Here is a 25,202-nt window from a genome sequence, read left to right on the forward strand (position 1 = left end):
AAAATTCCAGCAATACTTTAAAAATAAGTTCTGACAACTCTAGTAGAACATATGTACAGTAAATCTGCCTATAGAAGAAGGGAAGAAACTCCATATTGCTTCACAGACTTTGAAGGACTGTCACCTTCTGAAGTCTCATTCTGTTCTAAAGGAGTTCCACTAACGTTCCTATCTCTGATGTGTGGATATAGCAGAAGTAGAGAGCAAACATGAAAAGAAGAATGCAGGAAACAAGGGGATAGATGGGCATCCTAAAATCTTCAGAATGCAGGTTTGGTGGAGTACTTCTACTAGGAAGTGATAACTGAAGTACAAACAAACTGCTTAAATGTTGTGGTGTTGATTGTATTTATAGCTACAAATCCAATTAGTATTGGATTCAATTTCTTTTGGCTACCAAATAAAACCCTTCCCTATATTGTGGTTCCCCATATGAAGGAGGGGATGTGAAAGGGTAAAATCACTCTCTCCCAAAGAGAAAAGTTAAAGCCCTGGATGTACATTAAAAGTATACATGAATGGTGAACTAGCTTAGGAGAGATCATGAAAACAGCACTTTAAAATGGGAATTTTGAAAATAGCATTTGTTGATGAGTGACATTTTGCAGTATTTGATCTGTCACTGCATTCAGTTTCAAGATGAGTTTTCTAGGCAGTTTAACTTCTGGCTGATTATAGACAAAAATGTATTTGAAGAATCAGCTTCTCACCACACACTGGGGAGAACCTGCTGTTCCAATCTGAGTGTTCAGTACACATAAATAGCCTTTTAATAATTCAGCTCATGCTTAGTTCCCCAGCAAAACTCCTCCACCCCCTCAAGACAGGGCACTGGTAAGTTCCTCATCTTGGATATTTTTATTATTCAGCATTTATTTAAATGTGTCAGCTTTCGCTTTTCTACAACTTGCATCAAAAGGTTAAACTGACAGGAGGAAATAGAACATACAGCCACTATTAAGCCTTATTTGAACATAAGAACAGCCATACAAGGTCAGTCCCATGGTCCATCTAGCCCAGTATCCTGTCTCCTAACAGTGGCCAATGCCAGATGCTTCAGAGGGAATGAACAGAACAGGTAATCATCAAGTGATCCATGCCGTCACCCATTCACAGCTTCTGGCAAACAGAGGCTAGGGACACTTCAGAGCATGTTATAGTCTTGGCCTTCACAACATCCACTGGCAAAGATTTGGCCCCTATATGGCTAAGGGTTTCTGATATAGCTTCTAATTTAGCTATATCAGAACATGCAATCTATGCCTTTGTCATACTTGTGCATATATGAGTCAATCATGCAGAGACCCTCAAAATGCTGACTTTGCCTGAACCTCTCTACAACTCCACGAATGGCTGTAGTATTTGAATGACAGGCCGCTACATTCCACTGGCATACACACGAAGCAAGGTGGTATTTAATTCCATGGCAAATGACAACAGCTGGTTTCAGAGTAGGTGTTTGAGCATACAAAATACAAAGTTCTACCTGGCAATAACATCTTGTATAAGCTGGTGAAAGACAAGCCTCTGTAAGATGAGCAGTTTAGAAACAAAGTTAAATGCTTGAAACAGCCAACCACGTGTCCAACCACCACAGACATCTTCCTTTAATAAAGCGGTATCAGAATCGTGCTGCAAATATTTAAATCAGTCAACCTTTAGCAAGTTTGCCAATATCAGAGTGCCAAACATTTTTGAGCATATGTGGAATAGCATTGGATGGTGTTTCCCATATGTTCATCCTAAAATCCTACCTCTGCCAAGCCACTGATCTGTCTTAGTAAAACCAGTGTACAGGTCAGGGTCAGGGTGTGCAGTTTTGCTCTGGGCCCACATATTGATCTGAAATTCTATTCCCTGGGTATTTTAGCAACATTACCACTAAAAGGTCAATTCATTTTTATATAAAAACCTTTGTAAAAAATGAGAGGATACGATAAAGCTTTAATTGCCTGATTAATGTAATAAAGCCTGTCCCCCCCACAGCCACTTGCGCACATTCATAGACTAGTTTGAGAGTAGCTATCAAGCTTCCTGACCTCCAGTTACTCTCATTTCCAGGACCATCTCTGGGTTGCACACTCTTCCACTCGGTTATTTTAGAAATGGGAGTCAGGATTGACTGATGCAAATACCCAATATAAAAATGCACCAAAGCCAACAAGAGTGGCTCAGAAACCATAAACATCTCAATAAATCTACAATTTCCTACTTAGGTGAATAAAGGGCTTTAAATTTTCCTAATGATGGCAATGGCTCAAGTCCCATAGTGCCACACAAAAGAGGGCAACTGATAGGAGACACTGTTCATATACCTGCTTCTATTGTTTGGTTAGTAGCTGACTTGAAACCTACACTACTACCCACTGACAATAACCTAGTCACCTGTGCTATTTTGGTATTCCCCCATCCTAACCACCCACATCACTGAATTAAAGCTTAAACATGACATGCACTTATTGTTCGTTATGTGTACAGCTTCTTTTAGCCTGAATCATACTAACATCACATCACCAGAACAAGGCTCAATTTGTTTTACACTTCTATTGTGTGACCTCTAATTGTGAAAGAAGCCTTTTATTCTTACAGGGGACTTCTACAGAAAACACCCCAGAGCCACAGGCATCTTTCATCTTACCTAGCAAAATTAAGATCTTATTTCTTACAGGTAAGTAATTCCAGGATTTGAATACTAAAAGGACTCATGGCTTTGAAATGTGCAAACTGTCCAACAAACTCAGACTGAGTTGTCTGGGGACGTCTGCAATAATTTAAAATAATAGCCACCTAATAATCCTTTGCCTAATCATTGTCAATCGCTTCACCACCCAGTCATTTCATTTATTACCATTCTCTCTACCCCACTCTTCATTTTCCCTTCCCTCCCATCCTTTTATCAGTTCTTCCTCATTATCTCATGGTCCCCTCCACAAGACTCTCCCACCTCCTGCCAATCTACCCCCACATCTATGTTGTCCTTTTCTGCCATCTCCTCACCTTTTGTCTCATTTCTCCCAAGCCAGCATTCACTTCACCACCAGCCACATCTTTGCCTGCCACCTGTCCAGTCTATCTTGGCCCATAATCTCCAGCCTCACCTGCATTCTCATCCTTCCCCATTCTCAAATACCAGCTTCATCTAAAAAACCCAATACCATTCACATCTTTTATTTTTGCTCCCTCCATCTCCATGCCCTCACCGAAGCCAGGATTTCCCCATCTGACATTCCCTCTGCAGCTGTACTCAGTGTCCTCTCATCAACCAAAAACGTCTGTGAATCACCCCCAGATACATGGAGGGAATGCTTTTCTCCCACTCCTGTCACATCTGCCCTGTCCAAGCAACACTGCATCAAACTACCACCCTCTCCTCCCTACCTATAGCTGTCAACTGCCCTCCTCTGATTTGACACCTGGCTCTCCCCTATAATTAGCCACTTTAATTTACATTGGCTTCAGCTTTCACAGACTTCCAGTCTCATCCCTTAATCCTCCCCCCTTTACCCTCCTCATTTCCTTAAATTGACTTTCAAACCCAATCAACTTCCCCACTCATCAAAATAGAGAAGATAAGGCTGAGTGAGTGGCTAATCACTACTCCTACATCCTTCTCCATGTCAGCTTCCTCTTGCCAACCACCACATTATCTCATTTAACACTACCTATCCCTCACTCCCTTTAAACTCTTACCTGATCCTTTGTGACATCAAATCCACCAGGGTCACTTTTCTGCCACTCTGCTAACTCGCTGACTTCTGCAGACTTGTCAAGTCCTCCCACTCCTCTCTGCTCTTTGCTCTTCTTCCCACACAAAGGCCACTCTACTAAAATAAATCCCAAGTCTGGCTCAGTTCCAACTTCCAACTGCTCAACTGCTGTTGCAGGGCTCTAGAGCAGTGGTTCTTAACCTTTCCAAACTACTGTACCCCTGAAGCCTGAGTCCCACCCCCACGGGGCTGAGGCATGTAACTTAGTTTCATGGCGCCCCTGTGGCTCCAGGCAATTGCCTTTCTTGCCACCCCCAATACCAGCTCTGCACTTGCGACCCCTCTAAAACCCCAGGTTAAGAAACACTGCTCTAGAGTTTCCAGAGACCACATGGACTTCCTCCACCACCAATTTGTTCTTGCCTGCAGTTCTGCCTTTCTAGGGTCAAACAGCACAATTTCACTACCTCAAAGACCCACAACCGATATTATCCTCTTCTCTTAGTTCTACTTTTGAAGGCTCTCCGTTATTCAGTGTCTCCTGGCTGGTCATCTTCATCTCTCCCATTGGGCAACATAGGGCTGTATCTGTAGCCACCTCCTCTTCCTCTTAGTCTACATCACCTTTGGGTAGTTTCAGTGGCTCATGTGCGGATTACTTGTAAATGTCTCTCCACTCCTAACTCCTTTTTACCCATTCTGCATGTCTGCCTCTCTCAGACACCCTTTCCCAAATCTCTCGCTGCCAGTTTAAGCTTAACATGCTGTGACCCCAATTTTCTATCATTGAACACCATCAGTCACTCAGGCTTGTAAGCTGGGGAAAACTCCTTCCTCTCTAGCACTACACCCCCAAGCCATGACCAAATCCTGCCACTTCTTCCTGGCTAAGGTGTAGCCTTTCTATCCCTAAAGCTGAAGCTTGTTCACATCCTATTTCCCATCCGGATTCTTGTATGCTCCACCTTACTGGCTTTCAGCAGCCATTTCACCTTCTCCGGTCCACATAAAATGCAGTCATTAAGATCAAATACCTTGCCTCTCTTTTTGACCGTGCCACCCTTTCTGAATCCCTCCATTGGTTCCTTCTCTCTCCTCCTGAATTCAAGTTTGAACTTAACACTTTCAAAGCTGTGCTAAACACTGAGCTTGTCTACACAGCAAGTTACTGTGCAGCAAACCAGGGTGTGAATCTACAGCACACCAGCTTGCCACCCAATAATGTCCTTACACTTAATAGCAAGCCAGGCCACACCTCGGGACTTTCAGTGGGCCATAGCAGTGTCCACGCAGCAAGTTACCGCACAGCAAGGTGGTGCACTGCAGGTTCACATCCTGGCTTGCAGTGTAAACAAGCCTTCTAACTTGCCCTACTTACCTGCCTTTTCTAGTTTTGAGTTGCTCCTTTCAACCCTGCTAATGAGGTCAGTCTCATCTGCCTGCTTTGTCATTCCAAAGCATTTCCATACATTCTTGCATGCCACTCCTAAGCTTGCAATTGGCTTTCCAGAGCTCATCAGCAAGGTCCCCACTGTCCTCACCCAAGTCTTTCCTAAAGGCCCACACTGCTGCAGGGCCTACTGAAAAAAAGCTGCCAAATCAGAGCAGTGATCTGGAATTCAGTTCAATATTTCTATAAACGATACAGTTTATGGCACCAAAAGATAGCCATCACTAATGTAACTCAATAATGGACAGCAAGAGTAATCAACTGCTTCATAATTTGTTGTTTGAGCCCTTTGGAAAGTTTTAGGTTAACCATTAATAAGCACAACAAGGTTACTTTGCTTCATCGAGCTCTTGAAACACTGAATACACAAATGACAATGCCTGTATGAATTCACAGGTGAGGAATGTTAAAACTGCAGCCTCTATGCTAGTAACATTTCTCAATTAGAGACAAGTTTGATTTGTCCAGCTCCTCAAGCATCTAGACAACTGCCTAAGCTCTGCTACTGCATCACAACACAGAATTAAAAACTGCATATGGATTACAGGCAAGCAAAGCATTAAAAAGGTCAGATTTTGACATTTGTTTTATAAGATAGGATCAATGGTTTCAGAATAGGAACAGATTTTCAGCTGAAATATTTACAGATCTGCATTCAGGAATGTTCTGACTATCATTAGCATTTCATTGTGGTACATATCTTAGTGTAGATAAGCCAAGCCCTTAAAGAATACTAGATTTTCTAGAAGAAAATCCCACAAATATAGAGGCACTTTCAAATATATAGTGACTGGACTCTCTCAAGAAATTCAAAACAAAGCATCACTGAACTTCATTGTTTCCTTGGCAAAAAGTTCTTCAGTTTAACCCTTTCCAGATTTCTACAATTGTTAGTACCTGTTGTGGTGTCACCCATAGGGCTGTAAAATAGTATGACAGGTTGCCATTACAGCAGAATGTAACCCAGCATCTTAGTACTGTATACCCGTTATAAGAATAGAAACAATGTTTATCCTAAGACTAACACTCCATACAAGGGTTAATGCACCACGAGTCACTTGGATAGGACGCCTCTGGAAGCTCCATACTATGCCCCACTTTGGGACCCCAGTGAGTTTTGCAATTCTGAGGTGCAAAGGGCCCTTAGTTTTATCCAGGTATAATTTTAGTTCCTAGCAAATGCTACTGTTGCCCCTTGGACCCAAGTGTTTACTCAATATGTGGAGCCTTGCAGGGTTGTTTTGTTAGGATGGGAAATCAACATACAAGTCACACATTCTTTGTCACTTACAAATGCATACACCCAGTCCTGTTTTCCTGCATGCAGTAGAAAGAGCAGGCAGTTTCCTTGCTCAGAAGTCCCCGAGGATGCGCCAACTACAACAAGCTCTCTACCCAAGGAGCTATGTTTCCTCTCATGGTCAAACACTCAACTGCTTCTTCTGGCTTTCTCCAACACATGCAGCATGGAGAGCAAATATAAAAACCCCTTTGTTTACAAATCGGGGAAATCCCTTGATCCAGGACTTCGCTCTGACCAACCATGTGCTCAAGACAGACCCTCCACTGTATGTAGCAGATACTGCTACAAAAAGGCAGTTAACTCTTCCTTTCAGTTAACCTGGAAGAATGCTTGGCACACCCACGGACTTCCCCCACGCAATCTTTTCATATATATCCCTGTTTCTACGGCTGGTCCATAGGTGTGCTTGCACAGCCTCTTCTCTCCCCAAGAGATGCAGTACCTCCTCTGTCTAGTCCAGGCCAGCACGCATTGAGTGCGCGCTGCGAACATGCACTGTCTACACCAGGCATTAAGTCAGGATGTGAAAAATCCACACCCCTCAGAGATGTGGCTACGCCAATGTAAGCTTTCAGTGTAGCCCAGCTGTTGCAGCAGAGACCTACATCCTTTAAAGTAGTGAGCTAGTAAGGATCTCATTACTTGTGCAGGATTCTAGGATGCCAGGGGAGGCCTTGGCTGTCTGATTACCTTACACGGGGGAAATGAGATCTGCTGGTGCAAAGCTAAGCTAATGCATACCTGGAATTTATTTTTATAAAAAGGTGCCTTTTTATTCTTATTTGTATTGTAGGATCGCCTAGTGGTTCCAATTAAGATGGAAGCTGCATTGCTATTGCTAAGCACTGCACACACAGTGAGGCAGGTCCTGCTCCAAAGAGCTTACAATCTAGACAGACAGAAGTATCATTATCCCCATTTTACAGATGGAGATCAGAAACAGATTAAGTGGCCTGGTCCATGGTTGCACAGGAACTCTGTGTTACAACTGGGAATTGAACCCGGACACCAAGTCCTAGTCCAGTGTCTTAATCACAAATGTCAAGCCGCGCACATCACTTATGTGGTATCATCACTGCACATGAATGGAAGGGACATCATGGAGTGAGATAGCCATCACAGAGCCATCATGGGAAATGGCACTCTGGTTGTATTTTAATGGAGTATTTTGAACTTATGGGCCCCATGTACAAGGGGAAGTGGACCACATTCTACAGTAATTTTCAATAGTTGACCTTAAAAGTTTATACTAATTCAGCTTGAACAGTTATGTAGGACACAGCTCTAACCGAAAGGGTGTTCAAAACGGCTTTCCAAAACCCATTTAAAAGCATTTCCCACCCCATTGCCACAAGCCAGCCCAGCTGAGTGAGTGATGCCCCAGAGGGGTTGTTGGTGGAGTTTCCCCATGTAAGTGGGCTCTGCATCCTCTTCACCATTAATGAAGCCTCAAGTCCCTATGAAGTGAGGATGGACAACCCCAACTACTGCAAAAAACTTCATTAATTGCAAGTGAAGAGGACTTTCAGTCCAAAAAAAACAAAAAACCCCATTAATGTGTTTCCAAAAAAGTGTAATGCTTGAGTCACTGTGCTTTGCTCTGCTGCTAATTCACCGAGTCCATCTGTCCTGACTCCCATACCTCTGTACTAGCCACTGGACAACCGGTTTCTTTATTCCTGATTTTCTTGTTCTGAAGTTAATCTGTGGCAAGAGCTGGAATTCCAGTGGGGAGGGGAGACTGTCTGTTTGGGAGTCTCACGTTTGTAACACACTCACAGAAGATGATGCAACAGTGCAGTGATGTCAACAACTCTCAGCCAGTTACTGATAGCAGTCCCATCACATTCTGGTTCCAGAAAGCAGCATCCTGGAGAAGTCAATGTATGTCATTCAAGAACTGGGAAGGACGATGGAGCCATGCGTGATCACATCGTGAGAAAGTGATGGGGAGAATAAAGTCTCCTTGTGTTTGCCTGGGGGCCAAGTGTTTTTTGTTCCTCAGCCTTTGGAGTTACACCTTGGTGTGATGACTGGGCTCTTCCACGTCAGACAGACAGCACTGAAGACACTCAATTCCATGGAATATAACCTGGACCTCAGGGAAGAAGGTGCATGGGGATCAGGTTGCAAACAGTGTCCCTATGTATCCATAATCGGAGACAGGATAAGAGGCAGGTTAAAGTCAGGACACAGCTCTAGTGCCTGTGGGTATGAGACATGCAGCAGCTCAACACACCAGTTGACTTTCAAGCAATTCACTCAACACCGGAATGTATTCCCTTTTACTAGCCAAGCCACCAGCAAGTTTGAGTGCACAGCCATGCCGCTTGGAGAGAAGTCCCATCACAATCTGGTCAGCTCAAAGGCTACCAGAATAGAAATATCCCATTTTGTCCTTCATCACGGTTAATTTGTGTAGCAGAGAAACCAGAGACGGATATCTGACCTGACAGATGCCCTATCAGGTTGATCGTGACTGGAACATACATTCACAAGTGCTGCCCTTGCATTCAGGTACTAAACACAAATATATTGGTGAGAGATTGTTTTCAACAAGTGTCCCACTGATTATCTTGCAACTGAAAAGCCTTTGGATGTACTTCCCACCTTCCTCAGAGAACTGTGGATCTGGCAGTTTCATCTACAGAAGGGATAAAGTTTCTTTGCTAGACTACTCCTTTTTTGGAGTGGAAGAGAAGGGGAAAAAATGGCAGAGGACTAAATCTGACAGCTTGTGAAACTCTTTTACCTACTATTGTTTGCAACTACTAAACACTAAGATTTCTATAAAAGAAAGACCAGGAAAAGTTTTTTTATCCTGTTTACTTTGGGCATTTGACAGTACTTTGTGCATTCCATTTCACTATTTCCCCATATAGTTAGCATTACCCTGATTTGTTGAGAGAGAGAGAGAGAGAGAGACATAACAAAAGGAGAGAGCTTTAAAAATTGGAAAGTGACAGAAGCTACCGAGGGTATGTCTTCCCTCATGGACGTACACCTGGCGCTGCAGGATCGATTCTTCGGGATCAACTGAGTAGAAGTGGAGACCTGCTCAATCAATCCGGAAGTCGACTCAATAAATCCATCCCCGAAAACAAAAATGATGTGTCAACAGGAAAGCATTTCCCGTCAGCACAGCATAGTGGAATTAATTAGAATTTAGGAAGTCTATGGGAGATTCCAACCCGTCGACTGGCGCCAAATTTCGCTTCAAGTGTAGACCACGCCTGAGATTGGCAGGGGAAAAATTTTTTAAACTCAAGTTTCAAGTTGACAGCATCCCATAACATTTTTTTACTATGCTCCTCTGGATCCTTGCTGGTTAGCACTACATAGAACAGCATTCTAACTTAATTACATGGCCTGGTGTAAAAGCTATAACTGGAATTTGTAAAGCACTCCAATTGCTCACACGTATCTTGCTGAGATGCTTGTGTTTGCCTGGGACCACTTACTCTGAAGTCTCTGGTCTATGTGGCACACACCCACATGGGCTTGGAAATGGGGTGGTTGCCTAGTTCAGTCCTAGCTACATTTCAAGAGACTGGCATTGTTGACCTATGTCAGATGACAGTGCTACTGTCTCTGCCAACAAGGTTTCCAAGAATTTCTACAACAGAAAAGGAGCTGATTGCATGTAGTCCTGCCCACTGTACTTCTATTAAGGACATTCATCGATAGCTGGAAAGTTTCCATAGATTATTTGTACTCTGAAGATAGCAGCACTTTTCCTTTACTGCCACCAACATACTTTGAATGGGACTCAAGATGCCATATTCCAGACTGCGTAATCTACCTACACCCTGGACAGTGTCTGGTCAAACCAGTCACCAAATAAGTATCAGGCCCTCCTTTCATGAGTTGCTATTACGACCTTCTCCATTTTACTGGAGATGAAGGTTATGACTAGCTTGAATGAAAAGCCCTTTGAAGCAGAGGGACAAAACCCAGAGCATTCTGAAGTCCAAGGAGAATCGCCCCAAGATGATACAGCATTTTGGCATACCCAACTTGTATTAACTTCTGTTGTGATCAGTGGCTGAGAGAAGGCTGCTACAACATAACCACATTCATTCCAATGCCAGTATTCCTATGACATGGGGTAAGCAGGATAGGATTTGCTAGTCTCTCATTATGCACAAAGGGAGAAACAGCCACATTTACAGGAAGATGGATTATAGGCATCAGAAAGTTCCATGGCAAAAACTAAAGAAAGGTAACAGCAAGATGTGCAAAAGTGCATCAACAGAAATCTAGAGATTCAGGGAGAAAATGAGGCAAGAATCATATTGAGTTATTTACAGAGCCAGTTTCCAGAATGGGACTCCAAGGCTAGTTACAATAGCATAGTAAGGAGTGCTGGGTGAATTGATTTAAATCAAGGCAATTTAAATCAATGATTTAAATCACCAAAAAAAAAAAATCACCAATTTAAATCAAGTTTCCCACGGATACTTCACATATTTCTTAAACAATGATGCAAATCTGATCACTAACATGTTAATTTACAACTCAATACAGTATTTTCCAACATCTAGGAGGGTACACTGTGTAATTTTTTAGATAACTTGATTTTTATTAATTTAGGAAGTAGTACAGAATACTCATTACCTGTGTCAAGCTGCAGATGCAGCAGCAGTACATTAGGAATGGTAAGAACTAAATCACACACACAAACACTATAGCATTTACATATTATACCAAATCTTAAATGTTACATAAATGTTTCACATCTGCAACTGCAGCAGTCTCCTGAGTTGCCGGCTGTCTTTGAACTCCCCCCCCCCCCTTTTTTTTTTTTTAAACTTTCAAATTTTATTAACTCTAACAGACAAATCACCACAACATTAAATGTATGCTGTCCTTAAAACTTCTACAACTAGCTCATCTTCCCCACTCCCACTGTCATTTTTATTCATAGACTGAAACAGAAATACGAGTTTTCCTGCTTTTTCCAATTCCCAGTCGATTTCTTAGCGTTGAATGAATAATACCAAATGATGAAAATATTCTCTCTGTATCTGCAGAGGAAGCTACTGCTGTGAAAAATTGGCTAAGCAGCTGAAGGAACTCTGTTTCAAGGTGCCTGGCTAATGATTTCCACCAATTCAGGGCAGTGACTTTGTTCAAATCATCAGTAAACATGTACTGTTTAATTGGTTCTGCTCCAGCCCTGAAATGTATTGTGACTGGCATAACTGAGGAGTGATTTTGAGATGCCCATGCCTGGCAGCATCATCTTCTTCAAAAGTTAGACATCTACTTTTATATCTGGGGTCGAGAATGTTCGCAAGAAAATGAGGTAGAGTTAGTGCTTGATCCATTCGCTTCTTTATTGCCTGCAGTTTTACTTTCTGGTGAGGTATTTCTTTCTTCAATGTTTCTTGAAGTGCCTTCCAAATTTCGACAGCATCAGCAATGCAGCAACAATTTCTCTGAAGTTTAAGACTATGGATATAGGCTTCAGTATACTGAGCATATCCTCTACATTCCTCTTTAATCCAATGTTAGATATTTGGATGAGATACTTCCATCTATTTTATCCCAGTTGTCGTCACAAAGTTTTATGAGAATAGGCCAGTTCTTAATAAATTGTTCAAAACAATCAACCACAGAATTCCATCGAACATCTTGAGGGAGAATTAGTTTGGATTCTCCTGCTCTCCTCAGTGAAACTAAGGCAATATGGTTGTTCCAGAAGTATTTTCCGACTTCAACATTTTCTTTTATTCCTGGAGAAGACGTACTTAAGTCTTTGGCTAAAAGATTCATTAAATGGGCACTGCAGCCATATGTTGTTAAGGAGCATCCTTCCGTTTCTTCTTTTAAGTATCTTATCTTTGCCACGTTTGCAGCATTGTCACAGACAGTTAAATTTCTGTTCAATTTATTACAGCTTTCACTGCCACTTCTTTCAAATATTTTGTTGTGTGGGCATTTCCTGATGTATCTATTGTTTCTGAAAGATAGGCAACCCCATGTCACACAGGCACATATTACTGGATCATTGTGTACATTGCTCCATCCATCAAGGCTTAAACTGGCAAATTTCCCCTCAGAATTTCTTGCACACTGTTCAAGTTCCTTCTCATACGCTGTATCTAGAAGCTTTCCACCAATGTCTGCTCTACCAGCTGGAGTGTAGCCTGGTTCTAAGGACTCAACCATGTCAATGAAGTGTTTATTGCTAACAATGCAAAAAGGAGAATTTGTGGCATAAATGAGCTGAGCAATCTTTTCATCTATGGTGTCTTGCTGGTATTTGCTGGTCCTTACTACAAACCCGTTCATGGTGGTGGTTTTACTAGATGATTGAAATCTTTTGCTTGCTACTGATATTTTGTTGTCTGAAATACATTTAGTTGCAGCACTGTTGCTAAAAGTACCAACAGATGACTCTGAAGTTGCTGCAGACAAACAGTCACAGTCAAAGTCTCTTAGGATTAAATGGAATCCTGAAACAAAATTCAAAAATGATTTTGAATAGTTGTTCTTCTCAGTTCTTCTCACTCTATTGTTCAGTTAATCATTTACATTTTTTTCAGCAAGGATGAAGATCTAATTCCAAATTACCAAAAAAGCTAAGACTGACTGCACTTAGATTGCACTTGGTTTTAAGTAAGCCCCATAGAACTCACTGGCACTTCTGTTTTTTGAGAAAACAAGTATAGGATGGGGTTCCCTTGGGAAAGCTGAATTATGCTGAAGTAAAAGAGGGATAGACTTATGCCATCACCATTATGGTCTGTGGCCACGATGATCCAAAATAAGGCACATGTATTATGTAATATAAAATAAGAAAATGACACCCAGTGACAACTGGCAACTCTAGATTTCTCTGACCGCAGCTTTCTGTATCATATATTTGGGTGATAGATTCTAAACCTAGTTAACTAATTAAACAAGCCATAAGGATTAGCTTAGCTAAATTTTTTTTTTCTAGCAACATCCAGCATAGCAAACAGCTTGGGAATTTACTTGTTAAATCACATTTATACTAAAAGGCATAGAGAGAGTCTTGAAGAATGATGCATGGCAAAGTGAATTATTTAAGTTACTAACCAGTTGATCCACATTGTTCTTCAGACATATCCACATCTTCATCCACATCATTTTCTCCCAATAAAGCAGTTTTCATTGTGATATTTCATTCTTGCAACTAGGCCCTGCATCTCCTTCTTGCACAGCTTACACTTGACACGTTTTCCTTTTTTATCCACGGAAGGAATTTCTTCAAAATATTCCCAGATAGGGTCTCTCTTACGCCCAGAAGCCATGACAGTTTTTCTGTGGCAAAAGTGTGGGTGAATACAGAAAGCTGTGTGTGTACTGAATAATATCTTCCCTTTTCCTTTCCAGTCCACTCCACTGTTCCATTCTACTCTACATCCGTCCTCTGTCTCTGTCTTTAAGACAGTCTCTTAAACTCCTCTGCCGTGCTTAGCCCAGCTCCACCACCACATGAGCACGGAACAACAATCCTATCCCAGCCCTTGTCTTTCTTTGCACATGTGACTTTAGTCTCCTGAGAAACAGAAACTGAAAGCCCAGAGCTTTCAAGAAGCAAGAGCTGGTAGTTAAGCTTGACAGACTAGAGCCATTGATCCATTTTTATGAGACTGTAAGTGTAGGTTTAGCATGTTTGTGATGAGATTTCATTGTAACTTTTTTTAAAGGAGAAAAATTTAGTATTTATTGATTTAAAAAAATAAAAAACATGATTAAATTTTAAAAAATCAGGGTTTTTTTTTTTGTTTGTTTTTTTAAAAATCATTGATTTTTATCCACCCTGTTTTCAGATCACACCACGCCCAGCTGAGTGCAAAATATCTTATGTCTATAATACAACAGCCCTCAAGATCTAGATCATGGTACACACAAAGCACCTTTGCTAAGACAGACTTGGCTATGAACCTCATTTATCCCAACTGTTAACAGAAAAGCTTATCCAAAACTGGGATGCATCCTCTATTATGCACCATCAACTTTCCTTGCCCAAGCTGACAGAAACATAAGAACCTAAGAAAGTACACACTGCATTTTTAATATTCAGTGTTAATTTCAGGTATCAGGAATACAGGTAAGGAACTTTGTTTAATATATGATTTGAGTTAGAGCCTTCAAAGCTAAAAACAAGCACAGATGTACTAAAAATCTTATGTATACTTATTAAAGAAAAAAGTTTTAAAACCACTTGCTAGTTCATATCTAAAAACATAAAACCGAAAAAGCTGACTCAATCCACCCAGAAGGCCTTGAATTCATGTGTCGAAATACTCTGGCCACTGACGATGCATCTTCTGGTAGGTTTGTTCTGTGGACCTTTATGGCAATAGCACAGAAGAATTCCACCCCTCATTTCTTAGATACTTGCCAGGCGGTTTTAAGTTCTTACCACACAAAATCTTTCTATCGTGTTGAAAGCTGACAATTAAGTTGAAGACAGATCTGGTATCAGTTTGGAAAAATGCGTTCAGAACTTTCCCTCTGTTTTAGGGCCATGTCATGTTATCAGAACTTCCTAGTTTACAGAATCATAGAAGAGACGAAGTTATGCAGACCCCCTCTGCCAATGCAGGATTGGACTCCTTTGGTACTTTCACTAGGATTTTGTCCAGTCTAGGTTTAAAATGTGTCAAGAAATTAGGCTTCTGACACTTCCTTGGGAGACTGTCCTAGAGTCTAATTTCATTGTTAAGCAGTTTCCACTCCTACGTTCAGGCTCAATTATTTCAATTTCATCCCATTAGTCCCTAGTTACACCTCCTTTCACAATGTAAACCCTTTCAGATGTGTCCACTGTACCTCCCCCCTCTCCCCCCCCACATACACACACCATTCTCCTAACCAAGCTTTACATATATTTAACTCCTAATCTTTCTTCAATTCATTCTCTCCAGTCCCCTAATCCTCAGCATACTACTAGAGTTCCAAACACCAGAGTCCACATAACGGATCCAAGTACCTGAATGGACTGCAGATTGTGGACTTAATATGAACAAGATCAATATGAAGAGCCAATTTCACCCACTTACTCTTCCTCCCTACAACAGCATATTGGAAGAGTCAGTCCCTGTTTGCCAAGACTATTCCGCCTCCCTCATGCCATTCCCCACTTTACTATTTTGTAAGTGCCACAGAACAGTGCTCATGTTTGCTTTCTACTGGTAAGTAAGAACAGGTGCCATCTCCAATGGTATCAGCTGTGATGTAGATAAGATTTTGGAACAGCCATACAGCAATTCTCCAAAAGTTAAAAAGTGTATACGTATGCACATATGACGAACACTTGGCGATATAGAGGCCACAAACCCAAAGATCAAGTCCTATTCTAGGTCACAAGTGAGAGGTAGTAGCTTTGTATGTTTGTACAGGATCCATAAGAGTCAAACTGTGTGTGTTTCATATTATAACAAACATTAAACATGCTGGAATTGAAATTCACTGGCTATTCATTGCTGCACGAGGCAGAAAACAGCTTAGTTCTTCAGCAGCTACCTTGGTTCTGACATATCTTGACTTTAGCAAAGCTTTTGATACGGTCTCCCACTGTATTCTTATCAGCAAGTTAAAGTAGTATGGGTTGAATGAATGGACTATAAGATGGATAGAAAGCTGGCTAGATGATCGGGCTCAACGGGTGGTGATCAATGGCTTGATGTCTAGTTGACAAAGGCTTGAAGTGGAGTGCCCCAGGGGTCGGTGCTGGGACCGGTTTTGTTCAACATCTTCATTAATAATCTTATTGATGGGGTGGATTGCACCCTCAGCAAGCTTGTGGATGACACTAAAATGGGGGGAGTGGTAGATACCCTGGAAGGTAGGGATAGGATACAGAGTGACCTAGACAAATTGGAGGATTGGGCCAAAAAAAAAAAAAAAAAATCTGGTGAGATTCAACAAGGACAAATGCAGAGTCCTGCACTTAGGACAGAAGAATCCCATGCATTGCTACAGACTGGGGACCGACTGGCTAGGCAGCAGTTCTGCAGAAAAGGACCTCGGGGGTTACAGTGGACAAGAAGATGGATATGAGTTAACAGTGTGCCCTGGTTGCCAAGAAGGCTAGTGGCATATTGGGCTGCATTAGTAGAAGCATTGCCAGCAGATCGAGGGAAGTGATTATTCCTCTCTATTCAGCACTGGTGAGGCCACATTTGGAGTATTGTGTCCAGTTTTGGGCCCCCCACTACAGAAAGGATGGGGACAAATTGGAGACTTATGAGGAGAAACTGAGGGAACTGAGCTTAGTCAGTCTGCAGAAGAGAAGAATATGGGGGGATTTGATAGCAGCCTTTAACTACCTGAAAGGGGGTTCCAGGGAGGATGGAGCTAGGCTATTCTCAATGGTAGTAGATGACAGAACTAGGAGCAATGGTCTCAAGTTGCAGTGGGGGAGGTCTAGGTTGGATATTAGGAAAAACTTTTTTCCCTAGAAGATTGGAGGAGCACTGGAATGGGTTACCTAGGGAGGTGGTAGAATCTCCATCCTTAGAGGTTTTTAAGGTGCGGCTTGACAAAGCCCTGGCTGGGATGATTTAATGGGGGCTTGTCCTGCTTTGAGGAGGGGGTTGAACTAGATGACCTCCCGAGGTCCCTTCCAACCCTAATCTTCTATGATACGTTCATATCACAAACAGAATGCATAATTTGTCCGGATTGGTATCCCATGCTTGAAAGGCCTAAGTACTGGAACCTCAAGTATTTGCTAGAGTTACAAGCAGTCGTAATGGGAAGCTTATCAGTAATTCCCATAATACCTCAGTTTGATGAGCACCAAACTGACTAAGTAAAATTTGAAGGAAACTTACACTCTTTGTCAAGAACCTCCTTGTTATCCTGTAAGTATTCTGCCATTTCTCTCCACATGAACCAAAAGAACTCATAGGAATGATACCGTCAGTGAAATAACCCCACTGTGATATCTGTTTCAATGGACTTATTCATGTGCACACTTGAACAAGAAAATGTCAAATATTTCCATATCCCCTGGCCCAGCAATGATGTCCACTTTATCAACTCATTTGTCAGCTTCTCACACAAGCCTCTCCACATCATGCCACATCCCCATGCAAGGAATACCCTTCCCAAGCTCATCTACAAGGCATGGACTCAGCTACTTTCATCTCATTCAAGTTCCTCCTCCTAAAGGCCTAGCTCTGTCAGGATGTCTGCAAAAAACAGGAAAACTGACAATGATGAGCTTGAGTAATTTGGGGAAAATTTACATTCCCTATTTATTAAAAATATATAGTTTCCCCCATCCCCTCTATTTGTGCTTTTGCTGGCATTGGCATGTTAATCAGGAGTATGATGGTGCAGTCTGACAGCTGTCATCTAAATCCCCACTATAGACGTCGTTTACTGGCAAAACCAGAGGGGGGGGGCCTGAAATACGCTCTACTGGCAAAGCAGTTCACTGGGCAAATCACTTCTAGCATAGACCTGGCATAAAACTACCCTACTGTGCTAAATTATTTCCCGTCTCCCCATATATGCATATTCCATCTCCAAGCATTATAAAAATGTATCCAGTATCTAAGAGCTAAACTATGTTTTTCATATCATAACCAACATTAAACATGCTGGAATTGAACTCCACTGGCTATTTCATTGATGCACAAGGCAGAAAATAGCTTAGTTCTTCAGCAACTATCTTGGCTCTGCAGTACTGAGCTGTAAAATTTGTCCTTTCAGGGTACTAAGCAGATATGAGTGAAGACAGCAAATAGGTGAAGTGGAAAGGTTTGGGATGGTTTCATTTTAATTTTTGAAGTAGTCTCTTCCTACATTCTCCTGAATAAGGGATGGGGCAGATCCAAATTTTAAATACTTGAGATCATACGCAAGTTATTTTGCCAGTTGGCATGCAGTTCTGCAGTTGCACAGTGAGTTTAGTCAATTGCTCACACATTTTTGTTGTGCATCAAAAGTCAGAATTCTCAACTGCAAGGGTTTTTATTTTTGTCCACGCACAGCTCCCTGCTCAGCAAGGAACCTTTTATTTCACCCAGCTTCGCCTGTTGGAGAAGTATCTTAAGAGCATGGCTCCCTTACAAGTGACTAACTATGCACTTCCAAGGCTTGAATAAACAGATGAAGCATGGTGCTGCAAAGTACAGCCAGGCCATGGTCGGCAGCTATAATAGGCCAGGGGAAGCTAAGGCTCCCCAGCACAGCTGCCACAAACCCACCGCCGGACACCTGGGTCATGGTGTCCCCACCACTTCCTGTCCCTCATGGGTGGCAGGTAATGGAGACTGGGCCATGGCAATGCTCGGGGCCATGCCGGCGGGCCGACCAGGGCTCAGGACTGCACCACCCATGAGCCAGGTCTTCAAATTAACGTACATCGCAATGACCAAATAAAGTCACTGGCTCATGCAGTTGCAGAAGGCTTCCTTTGATATGTCTGTCAAGTTATGAAGCAGCTGGATTCCCACCATGCTTTACACAGCCTCATGTACTGCTATTGCCGCCAGCCCCTTCCACCCCCATTTCTTCAGACTTGATACTCTTAAGATGCTTCCACACATTTAGAGTGGGCTGGCTCAGACCAAGAAGTTAGAGATAGAGGTGAGCCAGCTAGGACAAAAGGCTCCTCACTTGCATGCTGGACACTTCACTCTAACCTTCACATTCAAGCGACAGCTACTCCTAAAACAGAGTCTGGGGGAAAGTGGTCAAGAGTCTCACACTGCTCCCCCAGGTCTCCAGACAGTAAAGACTGAGTTAAAACATTTTCTTAATACAAGTTTTTTTGTTTAGTACAGATACAAATGAAGTCACCTGAAAAATGGGGGGAGGGAAGCCACTCTTTCGGGAGTGAATAGCTGAGTTCAGTAGGTGAACACCAACAGGCCAGGGAAAGCCAAAAGAGCAGAATTCTAGTTAAGTCTCCTTGTATAGAGCAGGTGATCTCTTTCGGTATTCCTAGACTGCTGTCAGGAATCAGTCACTTCCCGTTGGCAGTGGCTGTAAAATCCTCAACTGCTTCTCTACCCCAGTGGCAGCATTTGGATCCCTCTTCTTCCCCCACAGGTCTGTTAAAAACTGGAGCCTGCACCTGCTGCCAGGCAAAATGGGGGACTGATGTGACAGCTCCTGGCAGCAGGGGGAAGGACACAGCTTCGGTACAGCTGTGCGGCAGCTCTACCTGCCAGTAGCTCAGTTTGTTTGACTTCATAATTTTCCTGGAGAAGATGGGGATGCTCGTACACTCATGAGCTATCAGCTCCCTATCACTGCCCAAGACAGTAGCACCATCAGCCCGTCTTCAAAATAGAGACTGGCAAAATGGATAGTGTTTCCAGAAGTTACCATGACGTGCAAGCTAATTTTTAAAATTAGGTTTTCAAAAATAGGTGCCTATAGCTAGGTTACCAAGGGAGGGATTTTCAAAAGTGTCTATGGAGCTCAAGTTCCATGACTTGTTCCTAAATTACTTAGATGCTTTTGCAAATTGCAGCCTTAGGCAATAAACATGAACTTAAACATTGCTTTATAGTTGCAAGTTTAGATACTAGCTAAAGTTTTCTCTACGTCCACTAACAATGAGAAATGGAAAAGTTTAGTGCAAACAGTTGCTTGATCCATTGTATCCAGATAAAGTTAATTCATTATATTTGCATGAACAAAGTATTTTGAATACTGAGAATAAGTACTCTGAACTATGCCATGTAAATACAATAGTTTGAAAGCCACCTGTCTGTATTCCAGATATGGGCATTTCAAGTGTTTAGAAAACGACAATGAACTCTAGCAAAATACAAACTATACAGGAATGGGATTTATGTGGAAAACCAACAAAAACAAGAATGTGTGTATGCAAAATAACTTAGCTCAAAGTTCAAGACCAAAAAATTAAGTTGTGCAGAATAAGACTGACAGGTGAAGAAGCCAAATGCAGATCAGACAAAAACCTTTGGCTTTTCAATATTCTCAAGCAAAAAAGGTCCAAATAGTGATGTGCTCACTGGCAAACTATTATTTTCAAATCAGACTACAAAGCCAAATTCAAATACTTGACAATATTTGAGCCAGACACTTCCTCTTTATGCTAATACTCCATCAGCATCCCACATAAGTTTGGTAGAAGTTTTTTTATTTTGTTTTGTGGTTTTTAATACTCACCTACATGGAACACAACTTGAATGGATATCCTGGGCCTTGTTCAAATATGCCAGAGTACAGAGTCTCTACAATCCCTGTGTGCAAGCTTGCAATCAATGAGATTGCAATTTTCTTGCAAATCCAGATGCTACACTTCAAAATCCAGATCCATTTGCATATACACAAAGCTTCTACACTCTGTTTAAACTAAATTGCCCCAGTCAAAAAGTCACTTTGGCCTGTAGAACAAGAAAGTATATTCTTCATTAAGAGGCACCATCTTAATTATCACTTATGTATGAAGGTTTTTAACCCCCATTGTTACAACGCAAGGGTACAAGTGAAAGATTAAAACAAGCTGGATAAATTTTCTATAATGCATCTGACACCACTTTGTGTAGTCAGTTTCTTCTATTGAGATGGCTCTTTCACAAAGATAAGAGGAACAATTTTTCAGAACAGGAACATGAAAGAGCACAACAGTTGGCAGGGGGACTTGAAGATGCAGTTTATAACACTACTTTTAACCTTTTAGTTAATGGTTATTACTTTAGACGAATGTTGTCATTTTCCAGGTATAATTTTAATATACCCAGAATGAGAGACTCACTGTCACATCAAAACTCAGTGCTTCATATTCCTAAACTGAACTTTGCTTTCTATATAGCTCTGAGCAAGATACCAAAAGCATGCTGATCCTCAGTTGTGGCACGCATCAAAACGTGAGCTATAGTTTCATGCTTCTGGCCAAGTTAGGTCGTGTCCAAGAAAACATCTGTTGCTCCAAGTTAAGAGTACCATAAAAACCATGTAGTTTCAACTGTAAATGTGCAGTGGCACACAGTGATCCACTGATTTAGTAATAAGTTATAGCTTTGCATGCTAAGTGCTTTCATTTCAGCTTGGGAGAACCAACAGTAGCCAAGCACTAGTTCATTAAAATGCTCTAGCTACATATTAGTATGTTTCACCTATTATTTTCTTTTTTAAAATTGTGACTTTTGGGGCTCATGGAAGTGAACATTTAACAAGGGCTAGAGAAAGGCCATGTTTTCAGGCACCATGAAAGCATCTCCAATATAGCTGGGTGATGACCTGCATCAACCTCCTAGTGCAGTCCTAGGCTTCTCAAGTGAAGGCTGCCAATCCCACTGATGTGTGGTGATTTTTGCAAAATGAAACTAAGGGCAAGAATGAGACCAGCAAATTCTTCCCCCCTCCGCTCCTCCCTTCGTGACCAGAGCCAGAATTTTAACTTGCTGCTAGAGATAGAAGTCCAAGGCATTAACAAAATATGCCACTTAGCTCACAAGTTCAGGTTATTACTTAAACTTGTACAAAATAGTGGACTTGTATATCCTGCTAAAGAAAAGAAATCAAAATACATATAGAATCATAGAACCATAGTGTTGGAAAGAACCGCAAGGATCATCTAATCTAATCCCGTCAAGATGCAGGATTTGTTTTGTCTAAACCATCATATAAGAAACTTATCTTTAATTAAAAAAGCCAGCTATTTTATGCAGTGGAAAACTTCTGACATTAACTGACAGGTCAGCCAGTTGACCGACTTCAACAAACAAGTACCATGTAATCATTTTTAAAAGTTGCACAGTAATTACACAAAGCAGATCTTATAGGAGAGCTTTGTCACAATGAAAATTGCCTTCCTCCTGAGAAACACAATGCATTCCTGCTATAATGAAACACCTTATAAACACCATATGACAGAAGCATGAAGTTTAATAAAGAATTTCCTTCTAGCATCACAATACTCAGAGCCTTAAACAGTATTTCGTTATAAGCTAAGTATTCACTGAGAAGACAAACTCTAAGGGGTCACAATTTACCTCACACAGGCTACTAGGCCAGATGAGAACACAATGAATATTAGATTTAAATGCGCCTATTCCTACAACAGACTTCTACTTAGAATGCTAGTGTCAGGCAGTTTTGACTATGTAAAGTTTTCAAGATTCCATCTCTGACATTAAGAAAGATTTTTAATACAAGCCATGATGGTACCAGCATCTTCTGTAGCCACTGACAAATCAATCCTACTGTGGGCAACACATTTTGACTGGGTTGCCAACAATATTGAATCTACTCAACACGGAGGACATTTCATAAAACCCATGGCCAGAAATCAGCACATTCTGTACTAACCAGAACATCTACGGAAAACCATTGTTTAATGGTACTACTTTTTCCAAGCAACAATAGGTTCACACTTGCTATAAAAGAGCTCTTTTTAACTGCCGGAGAGAATTCTGGGGAATTTGCATGGCCCCATTTATGCTGTACTCTTGAAAAAGCTGTTCCTCAATACTTTTAACAAACACTGCATTGTAACTTAGGAGTGGCCTGGATATTTTGTGCGTGTCTGTGTCAAGGCTTTTATCCAATAAGGGTCTGACTCTCCTCCCACAGATGTCAACAAGACTTGCTAATGTCAATGGAAGCAGGGCAGGCCCTAATGATGCACCAATTTTCAATACTACAAGCGCTCAATTACACTACATTTCATCTATTCAACTATTGAGAACATGGTACGTTAAGTTTAGGATACAGTGGTATTTTTGCACTAGGTCTGGACCCTGCATGGTGCTGAGCATTGTCCCAGTCCAGCAAAGCACTTAAGCACCTGCTTAAAATAAATCACATTCTTAAGCACTTTGCTGAATCAGGGCCCGAATGGTCAGCATCTTGCAAGATTGCACAACTTGTAGCTTGGTGGTCGGTCTAGTATGAAATCCTGCCAGATTCCCAAGAGTTTTTCTCTTGCATCTTCATGAGTCTTGCGCAATAATTTTGCCATGTGAGCCACCTAGGATTTTTAGCCAAATATTCTTAATACCTTTACCAGTTCCAAGATGGCAAAAGGCTAGTTCTGCTACTGAAACAGCACTACTGATATCATTCAGAGGTTCAAGTAAAGCCTATTAATCAAGATAGGGAAAAAGACTGAAGTCACACAAGCCCTTTGCTTGAGATGAAACAAGAAGAAACTAAAATGAATGAAACTAATCATTCACATTACCAACCAGCTAAGAGACTTCAACCCAAGTAGAAATATGGTTAAAAAGATTGAAACTTAATTTTCACAATTCACAGAAGAGAAAAATAAAATGTGAATCCAAATAAATGGAATCAAGATAGAAGTAGTGGCCTGATACAGAAAAGCCTGAATCTGAAAACAGTTAGTGAACCAGTTATTCAGACGTAATCCTATTATTAAAGATCTGACAGAAGAAATACTTGGCAAGACAGTCACTTTTATCGGAAGTGTCCCTTTTAGCAAGAAAGTCATGTCTGTTAGTGGGTCAAGTCCCAGACATCTCCCAGTGTGTATTTGGTCATTTAAAAATCAGACCAATAAGTTACACTGCAAAAGCCTGGGGGAAAATATGTAAAAAATCTGGATGCATATTTTGAAGATCAAAACCCAAAATGGTTTGCAAAATGGTTTTCTGTTCTACACAATCAGATTCTGAGATAACATGGATAACATTCTGACCTATGATTTAAAGACTGGCTAACTGAAAATTCCGGACAAGAACAGCATGAGCTTCAGCAGCTAATTCACATCTCTTCACTTTGTGTTAGCTGCATCCCACAATAGTTCTTCATCCAATGAAGAGTGAGCTTCTAATCAGATATTAGCAACAGAAATGCTGAGTGTTGTGTAGCAAACATTACCAAGCATTTGCAATTCTGCTTATGTCTGTGCAAGCGTGCAGATATAATAAATGTGAGGTATGCAGCAGTTAGAGTAATATGGCAGTGTTTCCATGGGCTCTAGTGATAAAAAAGATGCACCTAGTTCTGGAAGCAGCCATCTTCAGATTAAAAAGACAACAAGAATTTACAGATTGCTGAATCGCTGAACAGAAGGCTAAAACCTTACACTATTTAAGATGATCACCTCCACACAATGGTCCTAGAACAGAATGGTCAGAATGGTTAATAAGGCAGACTGTGTGAGGTTTCAAATGTAATAAAGGATCAAACTTCAGAAAAAAATGACATCCGTCAGCATATCAACAGCTTTACATATTCTATCATTACAAAATCTGCAATTAAGTTTTCATAGCGTCAAAGGCCAGAAGGAATCATTGTGACTCTGACTGGCTGTATAAAAGGCTAGAGAATTTCCCCAAATTAATTTTTAAAACATTTCTTTTAGAAAGACATCCAATACTGATTTAAAAATGGTCTGTAATGGAGAATCCACCATGATCTTTAATAAATTGATTCTTGGTAAATTACTCTTAAAAATGTGTGTCGTTTCCAGTCTGACTTTGTCTCGCTTCAACCATTAGATCGTGTTATACCTTTCTCTGCTAGATAGATGAGCCCATTACTAAATATTTGTTCCTGGTGCATGTACTTAGAGACTAACCAAGCCACCCCTTAATCCTCTTTGCTAAACTAAATAGATTGAGTTCCTTGAGTCTATGACTATAAGGCATGTTTTCTAATGCTTTAAATCATTCTCATAGCTCTTTTCTGAACCCTCTCCAATGTATCAACACCCTTCATGAACTGTGGACATCAGTCCTGGAACACAGTATTCCAGCAGCAGTCACACCAGTGCCAAAAATAGAGGTAAAATAATCTCTCT

At 41.2% G+C, this 25,202-nt stretch overlaps 2 protein-coding genes across 3 annotated transcripts in view; both read right to left on the reverse strand.

Annotated features, from left to right (window-relative positions):
• ARIH1 (ariadne RBR E3 ubiquitin protein ligase 1) overlaps nt 1-25,202 on the reverse strand; it is a 90,289-nt gene that overhangs the window by 59,087 nt on the left and 6,000 nt on the right. The gene's annotated exons all lie outside the window — the stretch shown is intronic.
• LOC137158370 (uncharacterized) lies at nt 11,364-16,248 on the reverse strand. Its single transcript, XM_067556137.1, has 2 exons — nt 13,529-16,248; nt 11,364-12,921 (listed from the first exon to the last, which is right to left on the reverse strand). The coding sequence occupies exons 1-2, from the start codon at nt 13,602-13,604 to the stop codon at nt 11,963-11,965; spliced, it is 1,035 nt and encodes a 344-aa protein (XP_067412238.1). The 5' UTR covers nt 13,605-16,248; the 3' UTR covers nt 11,364-11,962.

This window comes from Emydura macquarii, unplaced genomic scaffold (assembly GCF_026122565.2).
Source record: "Emydura macquarii macquarii isolate MOO-44397 ecotype Brisbane River unplaced genomic scaffold, CSIRO-AGI_Emac_v2 contig_1644, whole genome shotgun sequence".
Lineage (NCBI taxonomy): Eukaryota > Metazoa > Chordata > Testudines > Chelidae > Emydura > Emydura macquarii.

Coding starts and splice junctions, on each gene's coding strand:
- LOC137158370 (XM_067556137.1), bottom strand. CDS start 13,604: ATGAAAACTGCTTTATTGGGAGAAAATGATGTGGATGAAGATGTGGAT. Junction 12,922..13,528: donor AGAACAATGTGGATCAACTG/GTTAGTAACTTA, acceptor ATTTTGTTTCAG/GATTCCATTTAATCCTAAGA.